The sequence below is a fragment of the Nematostella vectensis genome, chromosome 5, assembly GCF_932526225.1.
Source record: "Nematostella vectensis chromosome 5, jaNemVect1.1, whole genome shotgun sequence".
NCBI lineage: Eukaryota > Metazoa > Cnidaria > Anthozoa > Actiniaria > Edwardsiidae > Nematostella > Nematostella vectensis.
In genome coordinates, this window is record NC_064038.1 from 10,209,706 (window position 1) to 10,237,589 (window position 27,884).

At 40.8% G+C, this 27,884-nt stretch overlaps 2 protein-coding genes across 2 annotated transcripts; both read right to left on the reverse strand.

Annotated features, from left to right (window-relative positions):
- Window positions 1-58: 58 nt before the first annotated feature.
- Window positions 59-23,496, reverse strand: LOC5505640 (chloride channel protein D). Its single transcript, XM_048727952.1, has 23 exons — window positions 23,134-23,496; window positions 22,411-22,532; window positions 21,933-22,047; window positions 20,593-20,768; window positions 19,908-20,000; window positions 11,261-11,420; window positions 10,249-10,332; window positions 9,645-9,749; window positions 8,895-8,984; window positions 7,669-7,754; window positions 6,875-7,002; window positions 6,375-6,456; window positions 6,098-6,187; window positions 5,927-5,997; window positions 5,636-5,736; window positions 4,965-5,134; window positions 4,625-4,676; window positions 4,083-4,207; window positions 2,401-2,506; window positions 2,086-2,181; window positions 1,883-1,971; window positions 1,392-1,421; window positions 59-488 (listed from the first exon to the last, which is right to left on the reverse strand). The coding sequence occupies exons 1-23, from the start codon at window positions 23,341-23,343 to the stop codon at window positions 356-358; spliced, it is 2,514 nt and encodes an 837-aa protein (XP_048583909.1). The 5' UTR covers window positions 23,344-23,496; the 3' UTR covers window positions 59-355.
- A 335-nt stretch (window positions 23,497-23,831) lies between these two features.
- Window positions 23,832-27,626, reverse strand: LOC5505636. The gene is made up of 2 exons (XM_001626341.3): window positions 27,047-27,626; window positions 23,832-24,603 (listed from the first exon to the last, which is right to left on the reverse strand). The coding sequence occupies exons 1-2, from the start codon at window positions 27,433-27,435 to the stop codon at window positions 24,576-24,578; spliced, it is 417 nt and encodes a 138-aa protein (XP_001626391.2). The 5' UTR covers window positions 27,436-27,626; the 3' UTR covers window positions 23,832-24,575.
- Window positions 27,627-27,884: the final 258 nt, after the last annotated feature.

Genomic DNA, 27,884 nt, shown 5'->3' on the forward strand with positions numbered 1-27,884 from the left:
TGATTATTTTACAATTAAAAACGCTAAGGTATTTCTCTCTTAATCATCTCTCTTTTTCTTTGTACATATAGGGGCTCCACAGAGTGAGTCCTGGTCTATATCTGCACCTAAATTTCTATGTCTATATAGCACTTGGGTATCATATCTTGCTATCATATTTCAATATATGGCTTCATGTTTCTTGCTAGCTGAGGTGTCATATCTTGCTATCATATCTCAATCTATGGCTTCATGTCTCTTGCTCGCTGAGGTATCATATCTTGCTATCATATCTCGATCTATGGCTTCATGCCTCTTGCTAGCTGAGGTATCATATCTTGCTATCATATCTCAATATCTGGCTTCATGTCTCTTGCTAGCTGAGGTAGCCGATATTGTGCTGGGACGGGGGCTGCAACTCTTGGGACATGAGATGGTGAATCTGTTCGTGTATCTTTTCCTCCAACTCGAAACCCATCAGATCTTTACGGGTGATTATACCTTTGACACTGCAAGAAATAAAGCAGATAAGCGTGTCATGCAATTAGTTCTGCAACGAACCGCGAATGTCACGCAATAACTAGTAACGCAACGACCCGGACAAGTCATGCCATAACAAGTAACGCAACGGTTCGGACATGTCATACAATAACTAGTGTCACAACAATCCGGACATGTCACGCAATAACTAGTTACGCAACGATCCGGACATGTCATACAATAATTAGAATCCTACGATCCGCACATGTCACGCAATAAGTAGTAATGCAATTATATGGCATTCTAACCCTATTTAGACCAGGCTTTTTGAGGCTTCCTCTGACCGGGGGGGGGGGGAGGGGGGCTCTTTCGGCCCCCCATGTGGGGGGCGAAAATCCAAATAGTCCAAATAAGTTATCATAATCAGTTCGTATTCAAAAAGCGACCGATATTCTTCAAAAAAATTGTTTTTTTTTTGACGTCACGATGACGTCACTTAAGTCAGCAGAAACGATCAGTATTTCTGTTTTTGTTAGATGTGTATTTCTGTATGTCTTTTCTCGATGATCTTGCAGTAGACTTATATTATTAGTGACACTGTTTCTATGACAACAATATGACACCTGTGACGTCATTGATTGGCATGGTACCTTTAATATAGCATAAGTTTGCAACTGGACTCTTAATTAAAGTAATAATTTGAATATCTTTCCCAAAAATGTTTTTTTTTCTACTTTTTATTTAAAATAGAGGAATATAAAAAGAATTTTTTCCAAATTTAGATGTTAGTTTAAAAAAAAAAACAGCGAATTCTAGCTAATTATGTGACATCAGCATCCGCCATCTTGGATTTAATAAAAGTCATTAGTACAGGGTACAGGTAGTACAGGGAGGGTAGTGAAAGTTATAATCGGAAATGAATAGTTACTTACCGATTTTGTCGATCAACCACAGTTAGGTGCCTAAAATGAGAAATCTCAAACTATTATCCATCCCTCAGGTGGCGATCCTTTCTGTGACAGAATCCCAGTGGGTAGAAGCAGTCGGAATGACTGTCTTATTTTTGGGAATAAAATTTGAGAACATCTGCAAGGTTAAACTGTGAACCCCCCCTTTTTTGCTCCGACGAAGGACTAACGCTCGAAAGGTCAGCGCAACTTCTCTGTTTCACAGAAGCTCCAACATACTTTGTCAACCTTGAGTTGATTCATAGCTCACTACTGATAACCAGCGCTCGCCTGTCCGTTCTTTTTTCTTCCATGATAGTCAGTTTCTTGGCTTGGTAAATGTTTGGTAGATTTGTATGCAGCGTATGCGAGCCTATGCGCGTCACCAACAGCGGTTATCAAACAACAAGGAATTCCCTACCCAATGAGCTTTCGTAAGAAAATGCTTTAGCTCTTCCATTGCACATAAAACTTACCTAAGCCCCAAGGTTCTGAAGATGATGTAAGTCCGATGAAGTGAGAAATTCTCCTGGACAGAGGGCGCTGAGTGGTTGACATACGGGGTCTGTCATAAAAGATGTCGTCACAAACGTAAGGAAGAGTGACTCCGGGTTCACAAATACGGAAACGAGGCTAAAGCACAATGCATTGTGGGACATGATTGTCCAATTATACATACCAATTCGATAAACAGTCGGTGGTACTTCGGATCCGCTTCGTAGTGGTGGAGGGTGTCGTTTAGGCGGTCAGCGTGTGGTATGTAGCCTTTATTCATCTAGAGAAACCCCAAAAATAGAGAGGAATCAATCGACTAGTGAATCAATTTTTATCGACTTTATATCGAAATGATATTGCGCTTTGGCCGTGCTCTTGAACGTGCGCTGACGCGCTAACACACTGGGCCACTGTGCAAATTTACTGACACCCGAAGACAGATGAGATATCACGGTGCCCATTTGATCGTGTATTTGATGAAATGATGCAGTCCTTTTACCAGGTAATAGTCGAGTTTGGTGACATCCACAGCCTCCTCTTCCGCTGTCAAATTCTCTCTTGAAGAGAACAGATCTTCTCGCGACAACAAAATGCTGATGTCATTCCTGCAATTAGCAAACCAGCAAAGACCAGTAATCTGAGTCGTGTACTACATGTACTATCCACGTTTTTTGCGTGTACTTCATACACTATCCACGTTCCTTGCGTGTACTGTATACAATATTCGCGTGTCTTGCGTGTACTGTATATACTATCCACGTGCCTTTCGTGTACTGCATATACTATCTACGTGTCTTGCGTGTACTGTATATACTATCCACGTGCCTTTCGTGTACTGCATATACTAGCTACGTGTCTTGCGTGTACTGCATACACTATCTACGTGTCCTGCGTGTACTGCATATACTATCCACGTGTATTGCGTGTACTGCATATACTATCCACGTGCCTTTCGTGTACTGCATATACTATCTACGTGTCTTGCGTGTACTGTATATACTATCCACGTGCCTTTCGTGTACTGCATATACTATCCACGTGTCTTGCGTGTACTGCATATACTATCCACGTGCCTTTCGTGTACTGCATATACTATCCACGTGCCTTCCGTGTACTGCATATACTATCTACGTGCCTTTCGTGTACTGCATATACTATCTACGTGTCTTGCGTGTACTTCATATACTGCGTGTACTTTGTGTATATACCACGTGTACTTACCCACGTGACTTGCGTGTCTGCGTGTACTTTGTGTATGTACCACGCGTACTTACCCACGTGACTTGCGTGTCTGCGTGTACTTTGTGTATGTACCACGTGTACTTACCCACGTGACTTGCGTGTCTGGGTGTACTTTGTGTATGTACCACGTGTACTTACCCACGTGCCTTGCGTGTCTGGGTGTACTTTGTGTATGTACCACGCGTACTTACCCACGTGACTTGCGTGTCTGCGTGTACTTTGTGTATGTACCACGCGTACTTACCCACATGACTTGCGTGTCTGCGTGTACTTTGTGTATGTACCACGCGTACTTACCCACGTGACTTGCGTGTCTGGGTGTACTTTGTGTATGTACCACGTGTACTTACCCACGTGCCTTGCGTGTCTGGGTGTACTTTGTGTATGTACCTCGCGTACTTACCCACGTGACTTGCGTGTCTGCGTGTACTTTGTGTATGTACCACGCGTACTTACCCACGTGACTTGCGTGTCTGGGTGTACTTTGTGTATGTACCACGTGTACTTACCCACGTGACTTGCGTGTCTGGGTGTACTTTGTGTATGTACCACGTGTACTTACCCACGTGACTTGCGTGTCTGGGTGTACTTTGGGTATGTACCACGCGTACTTACCCACGTGACTAGCGTGTCTGCGTGTACTTTGTGTATGTACCACGCGTACTTACCCACGTGACTTGCGTGTCTGGGTGTACTTTGTGTATGTACCACATGTACTTACCCACGTGACTTGCGTGTCTGGGTGTACTTTGTGTATGTACCACGCGTACTTACCCACGTGCCTTGCGTGTCTGGGTGTACTTTGTGTATGTACCACGTGTACTTACCCACGTGACTTGCGTGTCTGGGTGTACTTTGTGTATGTACCACGTGTACTTACCCACGTGACTTGCGTGTCTGCATGTAGAGTATGCGTGTGACGCGTATCATATCGTGTACCTTGATATCATCCCGACGAATACTTCCACTCCACTCTCGACCTGCTGAACCACAGGATACCCGCCGTGTGGATTATCAAGAAGCAGATTTGCTAAGTTAGTGATGCTTTCCACTCTGTGCACCACCTGCAAAAAAGGGTGTAAAGCGAATAAGATTTACCACTACTGATACATCAATCAAAAACAATAACAAAATCAAACAATAACAGTCGTAAATTACAAGAAGCTGCAATCATCATCAAAAAAAAAAAACAACATCAACATCATCCTACGCAAGGTAGGAAACAGAAAAAAGAAACAATACTAGTCGTTGAACAAGGCCAATCAAGGCGACTTTTCCCGTGCGATACCAGCCAGCCATATTTCATCGCACCCCACAAATTTGCAGCGATTTCAAGGTGACAGCTTGCAAATGTATCGCAGGCAATTCGATGATGCACACTGGCGAGTCGTTCAAGGCGTCTTTGTATTTCCATCGGCTTATTCAGGTGAGTAGTGGATCGGTATTATAATTTCAACAGAAGGAGCAATAAAAACACATACTATTGGGGGCTTGGCCATGGCATGTGAAGCACAGAACAACTCAAGGTTTATTCTACGAAGGAAAATACAAGCTGTTAATCCCATATTCAAACTCATTTGAAACCACTACTTATCATCGCAATGTTTGAAAGGTGAGACTGACAACGAATCTTTAGCAATCATTATTCAGCGTGGGATGGGGGAGGGAAGGAAAGAAGGAGAGAGGCAGAAAGGATAGTAAAATCGTCCTGTAATACATAAGGTATGGTAATACTTAAGTAGAATTCTGCGAGATCGCAAGAGCCTTAGTCCACAAGCTACCCCACCCCACCCCTGACCAGGCGAAAGGTAATGTACATACGTCCTGGATCCCTCGTGAAGGATGACGGGCTCCGAGTCGAGAAATGGGATGCACTTGAGCTCCAGAAGGGCGTGGTAGAGGGGGTGGGTAGTGAAGTCCCCCACCCACTTGGCCACCATGATTCCAACCATGATGGGTAGCAGGAACTGGATGTCGTTAGTGATTTCCATCTGGACAAAAATGAGAACTATAAGAGGGGCTACGTTATGAGTTTTCCGTGGGCCACTATTAAAGGAGGCCAATCGCGCCGCCATTTTATGCTCCTGCTCGATGCCGAGTCACACAAAGAATTCATTTCAATCGGTAGCCTAAAGAGTCGCACATAAATATTTGTGGTCGTCTTGGTCACAACATGTCTCGCGATCACTTATCGAACCCGAAATGTCGTCGACACTGAAACTAAGAATCCCTCGTCTTTAAGAAATATGAACGTTGAGCCGCATTTGTCTGTTTGGGGCGACAAAAAAACACGCTGATGTGGCTGTCTGTCTATCTTAAGAGACAAGTTTAATCTGGGTTTATCAAACTCGAAAAAAGTCATACCCAAAACAGTCTATTGCGAAAAGTAAATGTCCCTTTAAATAAGTCAAATAAAAAGGAAATCTAGAAAGCTTATATCTTAGGGTATATTCAGACAGCTTACTGCTTAGATATGAGTACAGGAAACTTACCATAATCACGGTGAGTGACATTGTCAATCTGGACACGCCCCCAAAGAATGATGCCCCACCAATCAGGGCAAAAGCGCCAGGGTCAATCCACCGCCAGTAACCTGGGGAGAGGCAATAGGATTCCCCATTTAGATTACTTTTACTTTAGTCTTCGAATGGGATAAGAGTGTAAATATGGCCTATGTCTTGTTTTGTAATGGCCGCGCGCAAGCTGGGGCGAGGCGAGCGCGTGGGGGGAGGGAAGGTTGGAGTCTGTAAAAATAGCAGGACACATTAGGAAGAATAATTTACCTGAAGAGTGAGCGCCAAAGAGGTCAACCATCGCCCTTCCAATGATCCTGCCATAGACACCTCCGATGAATCTGAAAGAGAAAAAAAAATGAAAAAAATATCAGGGATTTATAGGTAACGTTCAGTTGACAGGAAGTCCCATTCAAAATGACGTCATGATCATTGACTTACAGCATTGGAACGACGAGCCCGCTAGAAATGGCGCTACCCGCTGACCAGCAAGCGAGCAAGAAGTACACAATCAAAACAGTGAAGAGAGAACTAGAGTAAAATATATAAAACATAGGTTAACGTTTATATAAGATAAACGTGTAGCAGGATTCTATCCCTGTTTTGAAGTGATTTTGATGTTTGCCTTTAAAGTCTTTACAATTTACGAATGTTAAGGGTTATTTGTCACCGCCATCTATGACACAGAAAACATCACCCCAATGTACGAGAAACTCACGCGTAGCCGAGCTCAAAAGGCGTCTCCCTTGAGTATAGGTGGTGGATGGCTTTCTCCCCCGTCACAAATAACAGAGTGGCAACTAGAGAGGATTAAGCAAGATAGGTTAATAGGAGCGAGCACTTGGCCTCACACATTCTTTTTGTGTTACATGAACCTTTTAAATAAGAAGTAGTTCATACACAAAGATGTACGGATGCACCTGTCATAGTGGCCTCAAAACAGAGATGGATGCAACAACCTGAGATGGCTCACTCGCAAAAGGTATTCCATTGGTCCAAATGTCTCTATTTTGCTTCTGACTGCAATTGGCTTTAATTCGTTTCGTTTCTAGCCCCCCCCCCCCCCCCCCCCCACCTCCCCACAACCCTCGAGAGTCCAGAATTGTTTGCTATTCAGAGCCCCTATAATATCTGTACTTGCTAATCTGTTCTAGCTGTGGTAAGGCATTGATGTTCACGTGGGCTACCTGTGATAGAGCCTGTTCTATGAATGATCACCTTCGTTGTACGAGGAGTTGGTAAAGACGGTGTTGTTAAGGGTGACCGTGATGCCTTGCCGGCAGGTGTAGTTGTTCACGTTAACTTCAGTGTGAAAAGGACCATGGGAATGCGTCAGGCATTTGGGACTGCAAGGAAAAGTCAAGGCTAAATATTAGTTAAAGCGCTCCAGTCAGCCACACCTTTCCTATTGTTTTTATTTAATATTGGAAGTCAAACTATGTGATGAAATTTTGAAACTATCTTAAAGTTATATACTTCGTTTACCAGATTCAATCGAAAATATTACAATAGCTACGCCAAACCAGCCGATGGAAATGGATGCTTTCTTTGCACTGGGTATTTTACTTACAATGCTAAATAACGTATATAACGTTATATATAACGTTTTCTGAAGAAAACAAACAATCGTAGTTTTGAATCGTTCGAGTAAAGGTACGAACGGCTGATTCAGTCGCTGTTTTGACTAAGTGTACAGCATAACTGTAATTGTAAAACCATACTGTATAAAATGATGACAGATTTGTCTGATAATGAGGGAGTGATAAAGAAAATTACAGCCTTAGCTTTATGCTAGTTTTCTTAGCATTTGCCAAAATGTGACAGTTCGCCGGTAAAAAGCCACCATTTCAAAACAAATAGGCTGGTTTAACCGAGCGGTACTGGAACTAGTCAGCACTGGCTATTTTACTAAGGTAATAAAATAACGTGGCTGACAGAGACTCAAAAGGTGAGGAAGACTGGATACGCGTCATGTGACACACGATACACGTCACACAAAACACGTGTGTTACCTGAAACCCTTAGCAGTGAAACCGCACTCGAACGGCGTGCACGAGAAAGCAGCGGGGAGGAATACAGATGCGGTAGACATGATGAGCTGCAAAGAATGACAGTGATTCCAAATGTGTATCCAATAAATATCCATACCCCCCACCCCCATGTTGAAAATTCCGGGTGGGGGTTGGGGGGTCAAACGCCAGGAATTTCCAGAGGGGAGTGGAGGGGGGGTAAAATTCCCGTTTTCCTTAACCGTTAATGTATTTATCTTTTACAGGGGTCGGAAATTTCAGAGGTGTGGGAGGTCATACCTCCGACCCCCTTCATGGGGGGGGGGGGGGGTATGGGGGGTATGGGCAAAAATTATGATTAATAGGGTTATTACCAATCATCCAGCTCTACCCTCCCTGGTAGACCACCTCGACGGATCTTCAGCAAGACAAAACGTGCGCGCAGCTAAATGCTAATACCTTTATTCATTTGTCAATATATTTAGCTTGTGATAGGTGATTGTACACAATTAGGAGCGAGAAAACGAGGGGTTCACAGTACTCGATGTAGAGAGCCAGGTTTATACACCTCGGGAAAAAAACCCAAGTTGAACTGACCTGAGACGAAAACCGTACCACTAAGCTATTGCGCCACTCTCCCGCCACACTTCCCCCTATCCCCTAGTCTATAGGGGATCTCTCTTGCCAGCGTGTTATGTACAATACTTGACACAGTGAGCAGGCGCCCGTTTCTCGAAACACCTGAGAATTCTCGGGCCCGAAAACCAAATTTTGCATTTTTGAGAGAAAATTTCGCATGCTTTCCTTTTGTAGAACCGCTTTCTTGTTTTAGAACATTTTGAACTTCCTCTTTGTTCGTATTCTAAATGATTACGCTCAATAGGGCTATTTTAAAAGTTTTGCTGAAGCCAAAAAGTTACCCGAAATGTGGCGGATGACTGATAGGTCCCGAGAACTTTCTTAATATTTAAGCCATGTGAATTTCAGGCCCGACATGTTCGAGAAAAATCTATAAATCTATAAAGAGGATCACCCTTCACATGAATCTTTGTGGAAAAATACGATGTTTGACACATTTCAACACATTTAAATACCATAAATTTTATAGGAATTACCCAGCTTTTCAAATTTAAGGAATAAAACGTTTTCGGGCCAAAGAATTATCGGGTGTTTCGAGAAACGAGCCCCAGGCCACGTATCCTCCCACATGCACAGACGTCATCTCTTACCATGATGAAGATTGGCTCCACAAGTTTGGCCAGGTTTTTCCATCCTTTGGATTTGATATTTCCTATATGGTAACGCCGAAACCTCGCAATCTGTTGATTGGAAAAAGATGTGAATAGATCCAATACAAGGAGAATCCATGACAACTTTCAAGCGAATTAAATTATATCGCACGAGTCGCACTAGCCTGCTTGTCGGCTATCAAGTGGGTTTATTTATCGGCTAGCAGGCTAGAAACGCACAGCCACGATATACAGTAGAACCCCGCTTACACGAAATCTCAAGGTAAAGACAGCTCGAGTTAGCCCGGGGAGTTCGAATTATCCGAGTAGGAACAACTAAAAATCGGTCTTTAGGGAACTTGTAGTTAGTTCTAGTTAGCAGGGAATTGTCCGAGTCGAGTTATCGGGATTCCACTCTATACAATATCATAATAGCTGAATATATAAACTAAAATATCCATATCACCGCATTTAGCAAATATTTTTCTAATTGAAACCTGAAATAACAATGGCATTAGGAGTAACACGTTTAATTTAAATTGTATTGATACCGTTGGGACACACCCCGATAACTCAAGCTACAATAACTTAGGCACTGTGTAGCTCAAGCTGTTTTCCGTTTTCCTTGAGAGTAAATGTTAAATGAGTAAATGTATACCTGGTACAGTTATAGAACTCTAAGTCTACACACAAAGCCATGTCCGTGATGATATTCTATTGAAAACTTATCACTGCATCCTCAAAACAAACCTTGAGGTTGAGAAATGTAAAGAGGGCTCCAAGCAGGCCACCAATGGCCCCGATGATTGCAGCAGGTACGAAGGCTAGAAGGTTCAGTGCTATACCATGACTGACCTGAAACATCAAAACTTCATTTTATTGGTACAAAGTAAAGAAGTGTTGATTTATAATCAGTCTCTAAGGGGTTCACATGCAACTCACTTAACAGACTTGTACTCCTGTGTATAAGGATAAGGACTGGTCCAAGAAGTTTGAATTTATAGTGTGAGTTAGTTTCAATGGAAATGGTACCAAGGGTCAGGTCAAGGGTTAAGAAGTTCTTTTAATTCCCCAAAACAGGGACGGGACCTCGGCTATCCGAGAAGACAAATGGTATGAAAAAACACTTTTTAGGTCCTGGCCAAATGAAACACCAGCTCATAAAAAATAAGACAACCCTACTTAGAACAGAACTTGGACTAAGCAAGGTCAACTTCTCTTCATTTCACTTTCATGTGAGAGTATCCAACCTATACAATTGCGAAGTTTGGGCTTTTCCACCAGGTCTCATCCACCCCCGTAAAAAGGCGATAAGCAAAAACTAAAAGACACCATCACTCATATCAATTCCTACCTGGAATATGATGTATTTTTCTGTTTTGAATAAGCCAAAGTCTCCCTGGTAGCGAAAACCCGTAAATGCAGAGTTGAACACATCCTGCAATAAAACATGAAAAAGCACAATAAGAGTCAAAGATCATTCATTAGTCACAAAAAAACACAAAAGTACAAAAAAAAAAAACAACAAAAGCTCGGATGGCTGTATAATAGCCTTATGTTATATTTACCTTTTGCTGGTAATCTACATGAGCTTTGCTTACCACAAATTACATTACCCAGTATTCTATTGTTGATATTGAACCATTACTTGACCATTGAACCATTTGTAGCAGCACATTTCAAAGTTTAGTCACAAAGAAACAAAAGTACAAAAAAGCATGGATCGATTGTATAATAGCCTAAGGTTACAGAAACCTTTTACTAGTAATCTATATGAGCTATTCTTTCTACAGCACAGGTAGCCCAGGCTCGAGGCGAATGTAGGTTTATTATAGAGTTTGTATGAGCGAAAAATTCGTTGAAATAATTATTCTGATACAAACATAAAATTAGTAGTTTTACATTGCTGCTGCTCAATCCTGCAATTTTTTGTCATTCTTCTGTTTTAGCAGCTGCAAATTTTTCGCAGTGGCTAAAACAGCTTAGAATGGCAAATAATGGCAGGTTTGAGTAGCAGCAACGTCAAGCTACTGTTTTTATTTTCAAATCAGCATATTTATTTCAACGAGATTTGTTCCCTCATACACACTCTGTACGATCATACAAACTCTGTAATAAACCTACACTTGCCATGAGCCTGGGCTACCTGTGTCTACAGCTAACTTACTAGTTTAAGATTGCTTTAATGTGATCGATTTTTCAGGGTACATTTGAGGGTACATACAGTCCTATCTATTGCCATCAATTTACATCAAAGCATAGGTTTCCTTAAGTAGATTATCAACTCCTATCCAAACTAGACTGTACTTCTTGCCTTTTACACCAAATCCAAAATAATTGCACACATAAACTGAATGAAACTGTACCGTTGTAAATGTAGACACCATACAACAGAAGAATGTCTGCCAGGAAAGCTTCATGTTCCAGAAAGATGACACCTCCTCCATAGAGAAGAGCAAGCCTCCGACAGGTGCACCGAATGCGGACGCCACACCTGCGGCAGCCCCCGCCGAGATGAAATTCCTTCTGTAAATAACAAACAAGAGAATCGCTTACAGAGATCAATTCTAAACTGGAAAAAAAACCTATTAAGTGGAAACATCTTAGGGTCCTGACCCCGTACGCAGTTCTGCTCAAAGTTAAACCAATCAGCTATCGAGCTATGATTTGGGGTTTGCATGGCACAGATCTGCGCAGTTTGAGCCAATCAGACGTTATAGATCTCGGTGACATCAAGGAGGTGTTGACATACAATAACCAGACTACTCTGTATGACATAAATATCTGGTTATTACATGTCAACAGAGGTCAAAGCCTTTGTTAATTCTCAAACAAAAGGTAAAACAAAACCGAAATCAAAAACAAAACCGAAATCCCAGAAGAGTCCTTGCGTTATTTTCCAATTTCAACTGGAAGCTTGGCAAGCCTTAATCGGCCACGGCGGACTTGTTACTTTGCTTTCGTTGTAAATGCGCATGCAACCATACAAATATCCATCTTTGGTCGCTTAACAGTAAACTCGGAATGATCAAGCCGGCTATAACGCGAGGCAACGCGAGTTGGAGTGCTTATCATTGCAAGTGGTCACAAGACACAAAGCTCAGTCCTGCGCTTGCATTAGCCAATAATGATACAATTATTCACTTCCTTTAGCGCAGGACTGCTCATGTATCAGCGAATCCTGTATTTAGCGTGATATCGTAACCCACATGAACTGCTACCTAGCGCCTGGTTAATTAACCTGGTTAATCTACTCGGCTTAGTTTCGTATTTTAACTCAAACCGAATCCCGTATTTAGCGTGATATCGGAACCCATGTGAACTTCTACCTAGCGCAGAGCAGCTCATGCCCTTGTACCTGCCACTTGGTTAATCTACTCTGCTTAGTTTCGTATTTTCAATCAAACATGTTGTTTAAAAGTAAACATGTCTATAGTTATGAAAGTGATGCGAAACGGGAAAACTTGTGAGTTAATTACGAGTTTCGCGCACGACTGCACCGTTTTGTGCTTATCTTTCAAGATATTTTGTACTCACTGTTAGCAAAGCAGCCGTTATCTTATCAAATCAAAAATAACATTAGTATGATCAAGCCGGCTATAACGTATAGCAACGCGAGTTGGAGTGCTTATCATTGCAAGTGGTCACAAGACACAAAGCGCAGTCCTGCTCTTGCATTAGCCAATAATTATACAATTATTCACTTCATTTAGCGCAGGACTGCTCATGTATCAGCGAATCCCGTATTTAGCGTGATATCGGAACCCATGTGAACTTCTACCTAGCGCAGAGCAGCTTATGCCCTTGTACCTGCCACTTGGTTAATCTACTCTGCTTAGTTTCGTATTTTAACTCAAACATATTGATTAAAAATAAACGTGTCACTATATCCAGAGTACTTCTCAATTATCTGTTAAGTACTCGCTTATTTTGAGAAATTCCGGGCTCGTTATGAAAGTAACGCGAAACGGCAAAACTTGAGCGCGGCCCTGCGCTCGCATTAGCCAATAATTATACAATTATTCACTTCATTTAGCGCAGGACTGCTCATGTATCAGCGAATCCCGTATTTAGCGTGATATCGGAACCCACGTGAACTGCCACCTAGCGCCTGGTTAATTAACCTGGTTAAATTACTCGGCTTAGTTTCGTATTTTAACTCAAACATATTGATTAAAAATAAACTTGTCACTATATCCAGAGTACTTTTCAATTATCTGTTAAGGACTTGCTTATTTTGAGAAATTTCGGGCTCGTTATGAAAGTAACGCGAAACGGCAAAACTTGAGCGCAGCCCTGCGCTCGCATTAGCCAATAATGATACAATTATTCACTTCCTGTCGCGCAGGACTGCTCATGTATCAGCGAATCCCGTATTTAGCGTGATATCGGAACCCATGTGAACTTCTACCTAGCGCAGAGCAGCTCATGCCCTTGTACCTGCCACTTGGTTAATCTACTCTGCTTAGTTTCGTATTTTCAATCAAACATGTTGTTTAAAAGTAAACATGTCTATAGTTATGAAAGTGATGCGAAACGGGAAAACTTGTGAGTTAATTACGAGTTTCGCGCACGACTGCACCGTTTTGTGCTTATCTTTCAAGATATTTTGTACTCACTGTTAGCAAAGCGGCCGTTATCTTATCAAATCAAAAATAACATTAGTGTGATCAAGCCGGCTATAACGTATAGCAACGAGAGTTGGAGTGCTTATCATTGCAAGTGGTCACAAGACACAAAGCGCAGTCCTGCTCTTGCATTAGCCAATAATTATACAATTATTCACTTCATTTAGCGCAGGACTGCTCATGTATCAGCGAATCCCGTATTTGGCGTATTTGGGTTGGCGTTATATGCCTTTAGTTCTACATTTCGCAGAGCTCTTTGAAATGACCTACACACTTTTGTCTTATTGGTTTATTTTGTTATGTCCATTTTACATATACACGCCGGTTGTTTTCTTCGTGCCTTTGCCTTTTCCCCTTATCTCTTACCACCGATTATCGCTTCATCTGGGGAAAACTATCCTTCCTGTCTTGTTAACGTTTCAGCGTCATCTCCACTCTCACCACGCTCCCTTTGTCGCCTCCCGCGCCCCTACTTCATCTTCTTCTCGCCGTTTTACTAGCATCAATTTCCATTGTCCGCAATACACCCTTTCACCGCTACAGAATTTTTTATCTTTTCTCGGCGTTTTCGCAACACTCATTCGATCTCTGTTGTTGTTTAATTTCGCCTGTCAGTCATACCATTTACACACTTCATTAGATACATACCTCCACACATACCTCACCCTCCCCATTACCGCTCACCATTTCCTCCCTACAATCCAAACACTTTTCTTTCTCTTATCCTACACATTACTTTCCCACCCTACACACTTTCCCATAAACACTACACAGTCTTTTCACAATACCCCTGCTTATCATTCTGTTCACACTCACATTATCCCCCTTTATCAGATTTTATTAATGCCGCCATCACCTCTTCACATCCGCTACACAACACTAGCAACAAGCTTCCGATTTTAACTGTTTTTATCTCCACATAATACCATATTTACTAACCACCTTCTCTACTAAACAAAAAAACCCTTTATTCATAACTCTCATGTCGTTTTATTATCAACCCCATCTCTCATAACAACCTTAACCCATAGTCTCATAACCCATAATCTTAACCACCCGAACATAACCTTACACAATAACTTCTCCGTTTATTACAATCATTTAAGATTTGATTTACATTCTTTCCTGTAGAATGATTTTGTTCCGATACACAACTTTAAGCTGGTTTCCGCTTTGTTAATTGCTTCACTTACAATTTATTCATCGAATCAGGCACGAGGCCACTCGAGTTTTAGCAAACAATTATCTCCGTTCCTATAACACATACGACCTCATTATGAATGGGGGAGATCTGTTAGATCTGTTTTACATTCTTTTCTGGAGAATGATTTTGTTCTTATACACAACTCCAAGCTAGTTTCTGCTTTGTGAATTGCTTTACTAACAGTTCACTCATCGGGTCAGGCACAAGGTCACTCGAGTTTAAACAAGCAATTATCTCCGTTCCTATAACACGTGCGGCATCATTCTACACTCTAACCTTTTGCCATCGCTGTTAGAACCCTTTGTCTTTCATGTAACTCCATCAATACACATATTTTCCGTGCAAATTCGCATCATTCACGTGAACTTATCTATTTCATAGTAACGCATCGGCTTGTGTCAAAGCGTTCGTTCGTTCTAAATTTGGTCGCATAATTAACTTACCGTATATGCATAAGTGCTACGTCACTTCCGTTCTATTCTTAACCCATAAAAGTTAGTTTTCTTTGTTTTCTTTAGTCTCATTATATTATTTCTTATAATATTTCTGCGCTACAATTTATTTTACAATTACTTTCGCTGTAACAGAAACTATTCTATTATTTTTGGTGGATTTTTCGACACCTTTTGGACATATTTCCTGTTCATTTTTTACATCATTTAGGCATTATATTCATACTCCATATTGTCATAGTAACGATCATGATATACTATTTCATACCTAATAGTTCCCACAACTACACCTACTCCACATCTCCCTCACCACCACTCTTACCTATACACCATACCAATTTTTCCCCCACCAACACAGCCATTAGCCATCTCCATACCACACCATATTATTACTAATTTTTTCTTTTTTACCTACCCACCACACACTACCACAACCTATTCTATAGTCCCACTTTATCTTTCCACCACCCTCCACCACCTACTAGTCTAACCTATCCACCTCCCCACCGTAATTACATTACTACCATCTCCACTCCACATTACCTTACTAGCCATCCCTCACCATCACCCTCCAACATCACCATACCATACGATTACACCCACCTCACTACCACACCACTTTAGGCCCCTACGTCTTGGTACGAATACCCGATCCAAACCAAAAAAAAAAAAAAAAAAAAAAAAACTGCTACCTAGCGCCTGGTTAATTAACCTGGTTAAATTACTCGGCTCAGTTTCGTATTTTAACTCAAACATATTGATTAAAAATAAACTTGTCACTATATCCAGAGTACTTTTCAATTATCTGTTAAGGACTCGCTTATTTTGAGAAATTTCGGGCTCGTTATGAAAGTAACGCGAAACGGCAAAACTTGAGCGCAGCCCTGCGCAGAGCAGTCTCTTTAACAAGATGATCGTGTGAGTTCCCGAATCTATGTCGCACTCACAAGTTTGTTGGCATTTTTTGTTATCGGTAGAGCTTGTCACCTGTATACTAAGGCGAGCGCAGAACTGCGCACCACGTTCACATACAAAAATCCGGTTCTTTTATCGCTTTAACATTGAGATGTGTAGTCCCAAGACCAAAGTAGCAACACTCGTAAAATTCTGCTCTGCGCTAAGAAACACGTCTCTGTTACCAGTTCACGTGGGTTCCGGTATTACGCTAAATACGGGATTCGCTGATACATGAGCAGTCCTGCGCAACAGGAAGATAATAATTGTATAATTATTGGCTAATGCGAGCGCAGGGCTGCGCTTTGTGTCTTGTGACCACTTGCAATGATAAGCACTCCAACTCTCGTTGCTATACGTTATAGCCGGCTTGATCATACTAATGTTATTTTTGATTTGATAAGATAACGGCCGCTTTGCTAACAGTGAGTACAAAATATCTTGAAAGATAAGCACAAAACGGTGCAGTCGTGCGCGAAACTCGTAATTAACTCACAAGTTTTCCCGTTTCGCATCACTTTCATAACTATAGACATGTTTACTTTTAAACAACATGTTTGATTGAATATACGAAACTTAGCAGAGTAGATTAACCAAGTGGCAGGTACAAGGGCATGAGCTGCTCTGCGCTAGGTAGAAGTTCACATGGGTTCCGATATCACGCTAAATACGGGATTCGCTGATACATGAGCAGTCCTGCGCGACAGGAAGATAATAATTGTATAATTATTGGCTAATGCGAGCGCAGGGCTGCGCTTTGTGTCTTGTGACCACTTGCAATGATAAGCACTCCAACTCTCGTTGCTATACGTTATAGCCGGCTTGATCATACTAATGTTATTTTTGATTTGATAAGATAACGGCCGCTTTGCTAACAGTGAGTACAAAATATCTTGAAAGATAAGCACAAAACGGTGCAGTCGTGCGCGAAACTCGTAATTAACTCACAAGTTTTCCCGTTTCGCATCACTTTCATAACTATAGACATGTTTACTTTTAAACAACATGTTTGATTGAATATACGAAACTTAGCAGAGTAGATTAACCAAGTGGCAGGTACAAGGGCATGAGCTGCTCTGCGCTAGGTAGAAGTTCACATGGGTTCCGATATCACGCTAAATACGGGATTCGCTGATACATGAGCAGTCCTGCGCGACAGGAAGATAATAATTGTATAATTATTGGCTAATGCGAGCGCAGGGCTGCGCTCAAGTTTTGCCGTTTCGCGTTACTTTCATAACGAGCCCGAAATTTTTCAAAATAAGCGAGTACTTAACAGATAATTGAGAAGTACTCTGGATATAGTGACAAGTTTATTTTTAATCAATATGTTTGAGTTAAAATACGAAACTAAGCCGAGTAGATTAACCAGGTTAATTAACCAGGCGCTAGGTAGCAGTTCATGTGGGTTACGATATCACGCTAAATACAGGATTCGCTGATACATGAGCAGTCCTGCGCTAAAGGAAGTGAATAATTGTATCATTATTGGCTAATGCAAGCGCAGGACTGAGCTTTGTGTCTTGTGACCACTTGCAATGATAAGCACTCCAACTCGCGTTGCCTCGCTTTATAGCCGGCTTGATCATTCCGAGTTTACTGTTAAGCGACCAAAGATGGATATTTGTATGGTTGCATGCGCATTTACAACGAAAGCAAAGTAACAAGTCCGCCGTGGCCGATTAAGGCTTGCCAAGCTTCCAGTTGAAATTGGAAAATAACGCAAGGACTCTTCTGGGATACAAGGTATTTAAAGAAATATCATAAACTCCGAAAATAAGGAAGGCATTATATTGGAGTTAATCGATTAACTCTTAGGAGGAGATACACGAAGGATGTTCCAGTATTTGAGAACACTGTTCTTAACGCGCCAAAACAATCCCGCCAAATTAGCACCCTTCAAGTAAGCTAAAAATAATACACATATCAAACACAAAAAGTATCAATTTGAGAAACTATAATAATAAAAGAAGACCTGTGGAAATAATGTCGCTCCTTTTTAGCTTATTGTATTTAGTCAAAGGAAGGTGTTTTCGTTCAGACTTTCAGAGGTTTTGTTTTACCTTTTGTTTGAGAATTAACAAAGGCTTTGACCTCTGTTGACATGTAATAACCAGATATTTATGTCATACAGAGTAGTCTGGTTATTGTATGTCAACACCTCCTTGATGTCACGGAGATCTATAACGTCTGATTGGCTCTAACCGCGCAGATCTGCGCCATGCAAACCCCAAATCATAGCTCGATAGCTGATTGGTTTAACCTTGAGCAGAACTGCGTACGGGGTCAGGACCCTAAGATGTTTCCACTTAATAGGTTTTTTTTCCAGTTTAGAATTGAGGTGTGTGATTAGCTAACATGAACCCTCAAAGGAAACGAAAAATAGTACAAGTTAGCAGGGGGTTCCATCTGTACATAACAGGCAAGATAAAGTAAACGAAAAACAACACAAGTATGAAGAGAGTTCCAGCCATCCGAGTAGAAATGGCTGAAAATCAGTGTGTTTTCTGAAGTTGCATTCAGTTAAAGTAAGCGGGGAGATTGAGTTTCCAGGTTCATGTTAAATAGCTTCAAAACCCCTAAAGTGCAAGTCATAATTTGCAGTAAATTTTGTTGAGCGGGAGCTCCTATAGTTAAGTATAAATAAAAAAAAAACTTTTCTGAACCTTTTCTGAAAATAAGACAGAAAATAAATATTACATAAAATTTGAAACAAAAGCAATTTTTTCTATTTCAAATGAGCATGGCCTTCAAATTTGATTGTCAAAAAGCATTCTCCACACACAAGCATTTTCCTGTTATTGGGTCAAGTGACTAAATCCTCTAATCTTTAAAAAACATGTAAATGTTTATAAATTTTACATGAAAAGAATGCTACAGCTTTCCAAACATGCTTTTATTTACACTTGTTTGCTTATTTATTTAATACCCATCAGGCGCTGATTGTTACAACACTTGTATTATCCTAAAGCAACCACAACTTCCATATAATAACAACAACAACAATAATAATAACTACATTTACATTTCTACATTTCGCTTATTTAGATGCTGTGACCTGGCCTGTAGCCAGGATTTTAAGCAGGGGGTCATTTACCCATTTAGTGGACCATTTTCTCTTCGGTAGCTTGTCCTAGCTGGCAGTGGTACTTAATTTTCCTTCATAAGGGTGGAAGCACGGGTGGCCTAGTGTGTTAGTGCATCGGCCTCTCACCGTTGTGGCCCAGGTTTGAATCCTGGCTCAAACTGGGAATTTTTTCCGGGTTCCTGCCTTGATTCCAATTTGTGTCACAAGTGAGTTGAAGTTATTCTCCCGTGTTTCCAGTCTTCTCGGATAAGGACACTAAACCGGAGGTCCCATCTCAAGATGCACAACACTAACCCGAACCTAAGGGATGTAAAAGAACCACTGGGGACGCAATAAACCCTCTGGCAGTGACCACACCCAGTGACAGTGCTTACTAATCGAGGGGCATATGTTAGAAAACTGTATATTCGGTTAAATATGTCACCCTTGATAAACAAAGATTAAACTGAAACTGAAAATTAAACTAAACTTCCAGTAAAGTGGGGGGGGGGGCCTGGTGGCATTTATCTATTCTGTCAATCAGCTGATATTGACACTTTTATAGTCCGTAGTGTGCAACCAAACACTCAAATCAAAGACATAGTTTCATTGCTTCAGACTTAGATGATTAAAGAGCTAATGGTACATCACTTGCACACAACACACAATCATAACAAGTGTATTTTAATCATAAAATAACTTCCATACCTGTCTTCTGTGTTTCTGAACCTCTCAAAGAAAGGAAGGTTTATTTTGAGAGTCTCTGACTTGAACTGACTCAGTCCCGCACCAATAAGACTCCTACAAATGAATGAATTACAAGAGCAGTACTTGGAAAAATAATTCCAAGGGTGGGTGTTTGATTGGATTGGCCAAAATATCTAAAGCAACTTAGGGAGTCTTTGTGAATTACAAGAGCAGTACTTGGAAAAATAATTCCAAGGGTTGGTGTTTGATTGGATTGGCCAAAATATCTAAAGCAACTTAGGGGGTCTTTGTGAATTACAAGAACAGTACTTGGGAAAATAATTCCAAGGGTGGGTGTTTGATTGGATTGGCCAAAATATCTAAAGCAACTTAGGGAGTCTTTGTGAATTACAAGAGCAGTACTTGGAAAAATAATTCTAAGGGTGGGTGTTTGATTGGATTGGCCAAAATATCTAAAGCAACTTAGGGAGTCTTTGTCAGGAAAATACCAAACACTGTGCTAGATTTAATAATAATTCTGCTGTCTATTTTATATCAATTTTTGTTATTTTTTTTCATTCATTTTTTTTTTATCATCAGAAATCCTTTGGTGCAAGAATCAGGAATGGTGATTGCAAGGATAGTAGGTAATTAAATTAACTAGATGAAAAAAAATAATAATAATGATGTCAAAAGGCAGCCTCACCCAAGATGAATCATTGGACCCTCTGGTCCAACAGGCAGCCCCGCCCCTACGGCACACACGCATGAGAAGAACTTGACAACCATGGTCTTGACATTGAAGATGTGTCTAACAACAGTACCATTGAGAAAGCCTATGAGCTCAGGGATACCAGAACCTCCAGCTGAGGGGCGATAATACTGAAAGCAAAAAGCTATAAATCACCCTTCTTGCGACAGCAAAGGTGAATTAGAAGACCACAGATGCAAGATGGTTGTGTTGAAGGAATGAGAACACCTCAGGTAGCTGCCATATGACTAATGTCTGACAACGGAACAAAGCCTAGATAAAAATTGTTGGTTTTGTTGAGGAGAAAACACTTTGAGGAAAAGGCCAGATCCAACTAGCTCAACTAATGTTGGGGCCAAAGATTAAAACAAAAATACAGTTGTTAAGGGGAAGTTCATTTATTATCCCGAGGGTGCAAAAAAAATAAACAAAAAAGATGTATTTAGGGTGTATACAGGTTTGCATTGCATAGATAAAATGTGGCTTGATACGTATCCTGGACTCCTGGATTGTTCATGCCAAATAACTGCCCCCAAACCAAGACAAGTTATACCAAGAAGTCTGATTAGACTGTCAAATTATATAGTAGAGACAACTGCCAAAGGAATCAGTGACCCCCCTTTTAAAATCTAAACACTTTCGACGCCCCCCCCTTTAGAGCTCAAAAAACTTCTCGAGCCCCCCCCCCACAGTATCCTCACGCCCCCCCCCCCCCCTCGGGATAATAAATGAACTTTCCCTAAACACAGGCACTACAAAGCAAAGCTATGCAAGATGTGGCCCCATTCGAGAAGGTAGCAGTACTTAAACCACAGTTATGATTGAAATAAACACCTATGGCGCTGAGGCTTTGTTATACAGTGGAACCTGGATTTTAAGATAACCTCCATTTTACGATGGCATTCTTTTCTCCCGGCAAAAATACAGTGATATGTATTAGAAATTACCTTGATTTTACAATATTGGATACAGCGATATTCTCGATTTTACGATACAAAAAATAATACAAAAAAGCTCAAGACACCACACATGGACCATACATTTTTTAAATCTATTTTTTGACTTGACAGGTCTTGTTAAATACAGATTACGGTCTAACAGAGAGTAACTGAACAGTCTTTTACAGGGTACAGTTACATTTTTATTAAATTGTTAAAGTTGAAAACTAACCTGACATCGCTACAACAATATTTTCAATGGATTCTCTTTTATATCATAAAATCAAGGAGCTCTTTGCAACCATGCCTCTATTCCATATCGTAAAAGTAAAATCCAGGTTCCACTGTACTACCTACCACAACAGGTAATGAGCCAACAATGACGAATAATACACTAAACCCCATCACCCAGATCCATGCCATTGCAAAGTCTTCATCTTTCACATACTCTGATGCTTTCTCCCATTTGACTCTACAAGATCAATACACTGTATCAAAAATTAACAGGGGTGGATCTACAGTCTGTTATTTATTATTGTTACACAGGTTATTTGAGGACAAAAATGGGGAAAGAGGATATATACATTGTGATTTTTATTGGGGGGGGGGAATGCTGGTTATCTGTAAGCCAATTCTGGGATTACAATATATTTTTATGGGACTTTTTGATAATTTATGTATCTTTGTGCAAAGACGATCAAATGCTCCTGTTGTTGTTAGAGCTTGAGTTTCCACAGACCAGAATTTATATTCCAAACACTGATGGAATCATTGACAAATAATCAGTGCACTGGATCCATAGCAGAGTGAGATTGTTCCGTCAACTATCACCTACTCTGCAATAACATCAATCAGCTGATGCATAAGAAAGCCAATAAACCCAACGGTAAAACCAATAAGCCCCATCATCACCCAGCGATCCCAGTCCAGACGTGACGGCTGGCGCTTCAACCAGTTCTGGTAAGGAGATAAGAGTAGCTTAAAGATCACATGTTAGGTAACTCCATTATGAAGGGTTTATTTGTCTTAATGTTTAACAGAAAGTTTTCTTGTGTAATGTAGGATAAAAAGTTGAACACCCCTGACATTTAGAACATTTGTCTTAATGTTTAACAGAAAGTGTTCTTGTGTAATGTAGGATAAAAAGTTGAACACCCCTGACATTTAGAACATCAACCCCCCCCCCCCCCCCCCCTCATTAAAAACTGTACCCCCTCCCTTCATACCAACTTGGGATACCATTACTTCTGTTGTTGTTTTTATTGTTGCTTGATAGGCCTAACTGGATGTGCCCCAAATTTCTTGACTGCATACAGCCCCCCACCCCACCCCCAGACAGTAAAGAATCCAAATGACTCCCTGAGAGTAAACTCTCCTTGCACCCAAACCAGGCCTGTAACCAGGATCTTGAGCCCAGGGTTTCGTTTACCCATAAAGGGGACTATTTTCTTTCTACCTCGTAGTGGTACTTAATTTTCCTTAATTAGAGCGGGCCTTCCGGTCGAGTGGAGTTCCTCCTAACCTTCCCCCCCCCCCTTGCTACCGCCTGCAAACTTACCTTATAAACAGAGCTATGAGGGGGCAGATAATCCACGCTTTCGTACGTAGCAAGCTGCTCTTTTTCCTCGTCTGTATACTTATGATTGACGTAAACACTCTCAAATTCGCGGCCTTTTTGAAAGAAACTCGTAGAAGTCGTAGTTGGGAGCGCATCCTCGTCCGCGTGGCCCGATGCTACTCCGTATGTTTTCCCCTTTCTTCGATGCATCTTTAAAAGTCTATATTGATAGATGGACTCTACAAGCGTTTTGTTAATACAACGAGGGGTATAGGGAATAATTAAGGAGGAAGTAGGGGCTTCCTCGCTAGAGCAAGCAGCGGCAAACACAAACTCATCAAATCTTCGTCTTCGAGGTCACGTGGGTGTGTCTCGGTCTACCACAGGAAGACCACTGGATCTGGACGAAAAAAAAAACTCCTAACTGCTAACACTTACGAAATAAGCGATTTGTGTTTTTCTTGTTATTTTGTGTGGCACGGGGCTTCCTTTAAAAGGGGTTTTAGTGCAAAAAGCAAGAACAAACAGAAACAAAATGTGTGTACCCGATACTTTTACTGGTCCTATAAAGCACATTGCGGAGTGCGGAAAACCGTGCCAGAAAATAATTACTCGCGGTATGTTATAGAGGGGTTTAGTTCGTTTATGATTGTATCCATTGTGGGGCAGCAATTGAATTCTAAAATATTGAGACTTCATTTTCTCATCAAGATTTATTGGATAAAAATTAATGTAATTTTATCTACAAACTGTCAATAGAAACAGTAACTATCTGCACGGAATTGTTGCTCACAGTTTTAGGGGGACGGAATAAGGCGGTGTTTTGGGAGAATTACGTTAGGCTCTATCGGCCTCCTGCCTGAACGCTTCATCTGCGTATCGTTATTTGCATCCTGCCCTCCCCCCCCCCCCCTCCCCATCGTCACTCTTTTGATCCAACTCCCTTCCCTCCCCTCCACAGTTATATTAACAGACATCCCTTCTCTTCCCTTAGCCATTTGGCCCTAGGCCCTTAATGTTAAAGTTCATTGTCTGACAGCGTTCATAGAACCGCAGAAACTAGAGGCTGACTAAGCATCTTTTGATCCAACTCCCTTCCCTCCCCTCCACAGTTATATTAACAGACATCCCTTCTCTTCCCTTAGCCATTTGGCCCTAGGCCCTTAATGTTAAAGTTCATTGTCTGACAGCGTTCATAGAACCGCAGAAACTAGAGGCTGACTAAGCATATTTAAATCCTGGGTAAGTTCATAGATGAACGACAGAGTTGGTACGTCCTTGTCCTCTCCGAGTCTCTGTCAAGCATGCGCATTAGTGGGGGCTTGTCTAGGCGCCCTGTTGATGAGCCTGACTCGTCCCCAGTCTCTTGCAGGAGTAGAGGAGCTGTATAAATGAAGCTTTTGTTGCGTCTCTCCATATTTTCCTGACGACTATCGTCTGCTTTACGTCCAACAGTCTTTGCAAACATGCCTGACAAAGGAAAACGTTTACACACATATAGTACTTCAGATTCCACATATGGCCTATTCTTTTCTTTTACTAAAAAAGACGGAAATTTCTGCATTCACCAACCAAATCATCAGTAACCCGTGACTTCTTTGGTCGAAGGAATTCCCCAAAGAATAAAAAACAAACAAAAGCTTGATACATTAAAATGCGCGAGAAAACTTGCAAAATTCAATTCTTAAGTATGCCTGTGTGTTTTTTTTCGATTCCATTGACACGGAAACAACGTTTTCTAGAATGGCCCTAGTTTTGGGTATAGGCAAGAGAGCATAAGATAAGAGAGGGACACTTTGGTATTACACGCGCGCCATGTCGCGTCCGAATCCAGCTATTTTTAGTAACCACCACCCCACCACTGCGCGTGAGCATTTTTACTCGCCCTACCCCCGCGCTTTGGCATTTACATCTTGTTGTTTGCCGCTGTTTTGTGACTTGAAACCGAAAAAAAACCCACCCTATTTGCACAAATACCATCGAATATTTCATTATAGCATCGAGGATACAGGCACTTGCGGTTTATTAAGGGGATGTAGTACTTCGAGGATTGCAAGATTTCCAAAACGAGAATTCATTCAAAATCAAGACCGGAAAACCTCGTGCTTTAATCACCGATTTTGCTCTAACTTGCTGCTTCTCCGTGGTTTCTCAACATTCATTATCTTCCTAATGGTCAAACGAAATCTGTAAGTTAGACATTAGATATAATATTGATTTTTGTGAGTATTCCTGTGAATTGAGAAGGAATACAAGAAAAATACATTTCATAAAAGTTATCCTTGTAGCGAGGGAATGCATTTTTGTGATGATCAAAGCCAGCAAGCTGAAGTATCTGAGCTTTTGTAAAAGTGAGGAAATAAAGAGGGAGATATTACTGTATTTCTATGATGTTGTTATTATTATATGTTATGTTATTATGTTGTTATTATGTCGGGATTTGAATCGAACGCAGTATCACAGCCATTTTAGCTCAAAACAGTCAAACTATTCAGGGATTTAGCTTTCTTTGAGTATATTTGCCAATCTTGGTAACTTAAGTTAGACCTGTTTTCTTCTTCCGAGTTATTTTACATGATTTCTTTTCATTCCTATCGAGTTGGCAAAACAACAACCCGCAACCCGCGGGGGAGTAGGACAAAATAAAAGGAGCAAATCCTCACGCGCAGTGGTGGGGTGGTGGTTACTAAAAATAGCCGGATTCGGAATCGACATGGCGCGCAGGTAATACCAAAATGTCCCTCTCTTATCTTATGCTCTCTTGGTATAGGCTGATTTTCTTATGATTGATCATACACGTTCGCAGGTGATCGTGTACGACTTTTTTTATTAGAACGTCTAATCTTCAGCCGTTTTGGGGGCATTTTAAGGCTAACAATGTTCTAAGGATGTCATATTAAATTTCATTAAAAATAAAATACCCAGTGAGTAAAGAAGAATTGCACAAAAAATCAAAATTTATATAGTTGTCATTAACACCATCTGGTTCCGCATTTTAGAACGCATCAAACTAGCAAAACAAAATATTTTGCCATTTTTCTGAGCCCCGACATGTTCTTAGCATGTAGTATTTGTTGAAATCTCGGCTGGAAGTTCTTATAAAAAGGTTCTAATAAAACAAAGAGTGTATGGAAACTAACACTAACCGTGCGGATCGAGTGCAGTTAACCGGAAACAAGCCCGGCACAAAAGCGGCGAAAAAAGCTTCTAGAAAGAACATGAGCATGATGACCTTCGATTGACTTAGATATTTAGCTACGCTGTGGATAACGTTAGGTCCTGATAGTCCAGATAATTCTTATGTTGATAAAGACAAAACTGAGAAAACAATAGCTCTATGGTAACGTGCTAACGAACTTAAATATGCAGAAGCAGAGTTGGAAAGCAAAGTCCAAATAACAAAATAACAAAGGAAACAATTACCGGCTGAGTTTCCAATTAAAGCCGCATTGTCACCAGTTTACCTCCGGTTTTTAACGAAGAATATATAATCAGGTCGATATTGGGGGTTGAGGTTCCCGATGGACCTCCGGAAGTAAACTGGTGTGATGAGTCTGACCTTTTCTTAACATCGTAAACCGTCATTATCTGGTTCTGCGATATGTGTTTTTGTGTATTGTTTTTTGGGGTTTAAACCTGACTGAGCTCGAAAGCGAAAGAGTAAAACTAGTATTTTATACTGACGGATTCTTAAAAGTTTGGCAAATCTTTTTTGGTCTTTTTGGCCTTCTAAAGAGGTGATTTATTTGTTATGTTTTTTTTTATAACGCCAAAAACATATGGCGATTTTAAACAGAAAATATTGACCGCAGCAAACAAATAAATAAACAAAACAAGAGTATAAGCACTACAGGTACTAAAGGAAATCAAATGAAAGTTGACAAGGCAACAGTTGAAACTCCGGATGTTTTACCTATTTACTGGCTGTGAGAAGAAAATCCGCCTGATATGCTCAAGATCTCCTTCACTGTAGGGGCATCGCTTGCAATGTTCATCCTTTTGTGATTCCTTTGTATATAATTCACTGAAAAACTTCCGCACAGCTTTCAGATTCGCCACGCTCTGTGTATACTTTCCTTGCCAAAGTTGTTGGTGGACAAAATGAAGGCATTGTCGAAGGTTGTTCTCGCTTTGCGGGTCCAAGTTTTTAAAGTCTATGTTGCTACCAGGCAAATTCAAAGCCCCATTTAGAAGGTTTGTCAAATACGGTTCAATAACCTGCCAGAATTTCTCTACTTCCACTGGCGTCCATATAGGATCTTTAACTTTGCAGTTTTCCTCAAATTCTCCTGTGATTGTCATTTTAACTGGAGTTTAATTCACCATTTCATACAGCGGCGTTGAGTTTTGTCAACAAAGCGCGCCAATTATCTAATGAAATAGTAAACACAATCGCGCTAATTACCAGTAAATGCGGTTTTACGATTGGTCATTTGACATTAACTTTAGTAGAAGCGTTGTTCTGATTGGTCGAGCTAGCGAACCCTAGTTAAAGCAATTGAATATTGTTCTTATCTAATTTTAGATGCTATTCAAATAAGCAAAGGTTCTTATAACAGGATAAACCGACAAACTAAAACAAGCCAAACACCAATGTATTTTAATCAGTTGGCCACCATACGACAGCCATACCATTCTCAGCTGATACGTTGGATTTTTTTCTGAAATTTCCCTTGAATATAGCATTCAAGTTCTGTCTTTTTTTTCTCGTTTTATCATTACACAAACACGAATAAATTTGTTGTTGTTGC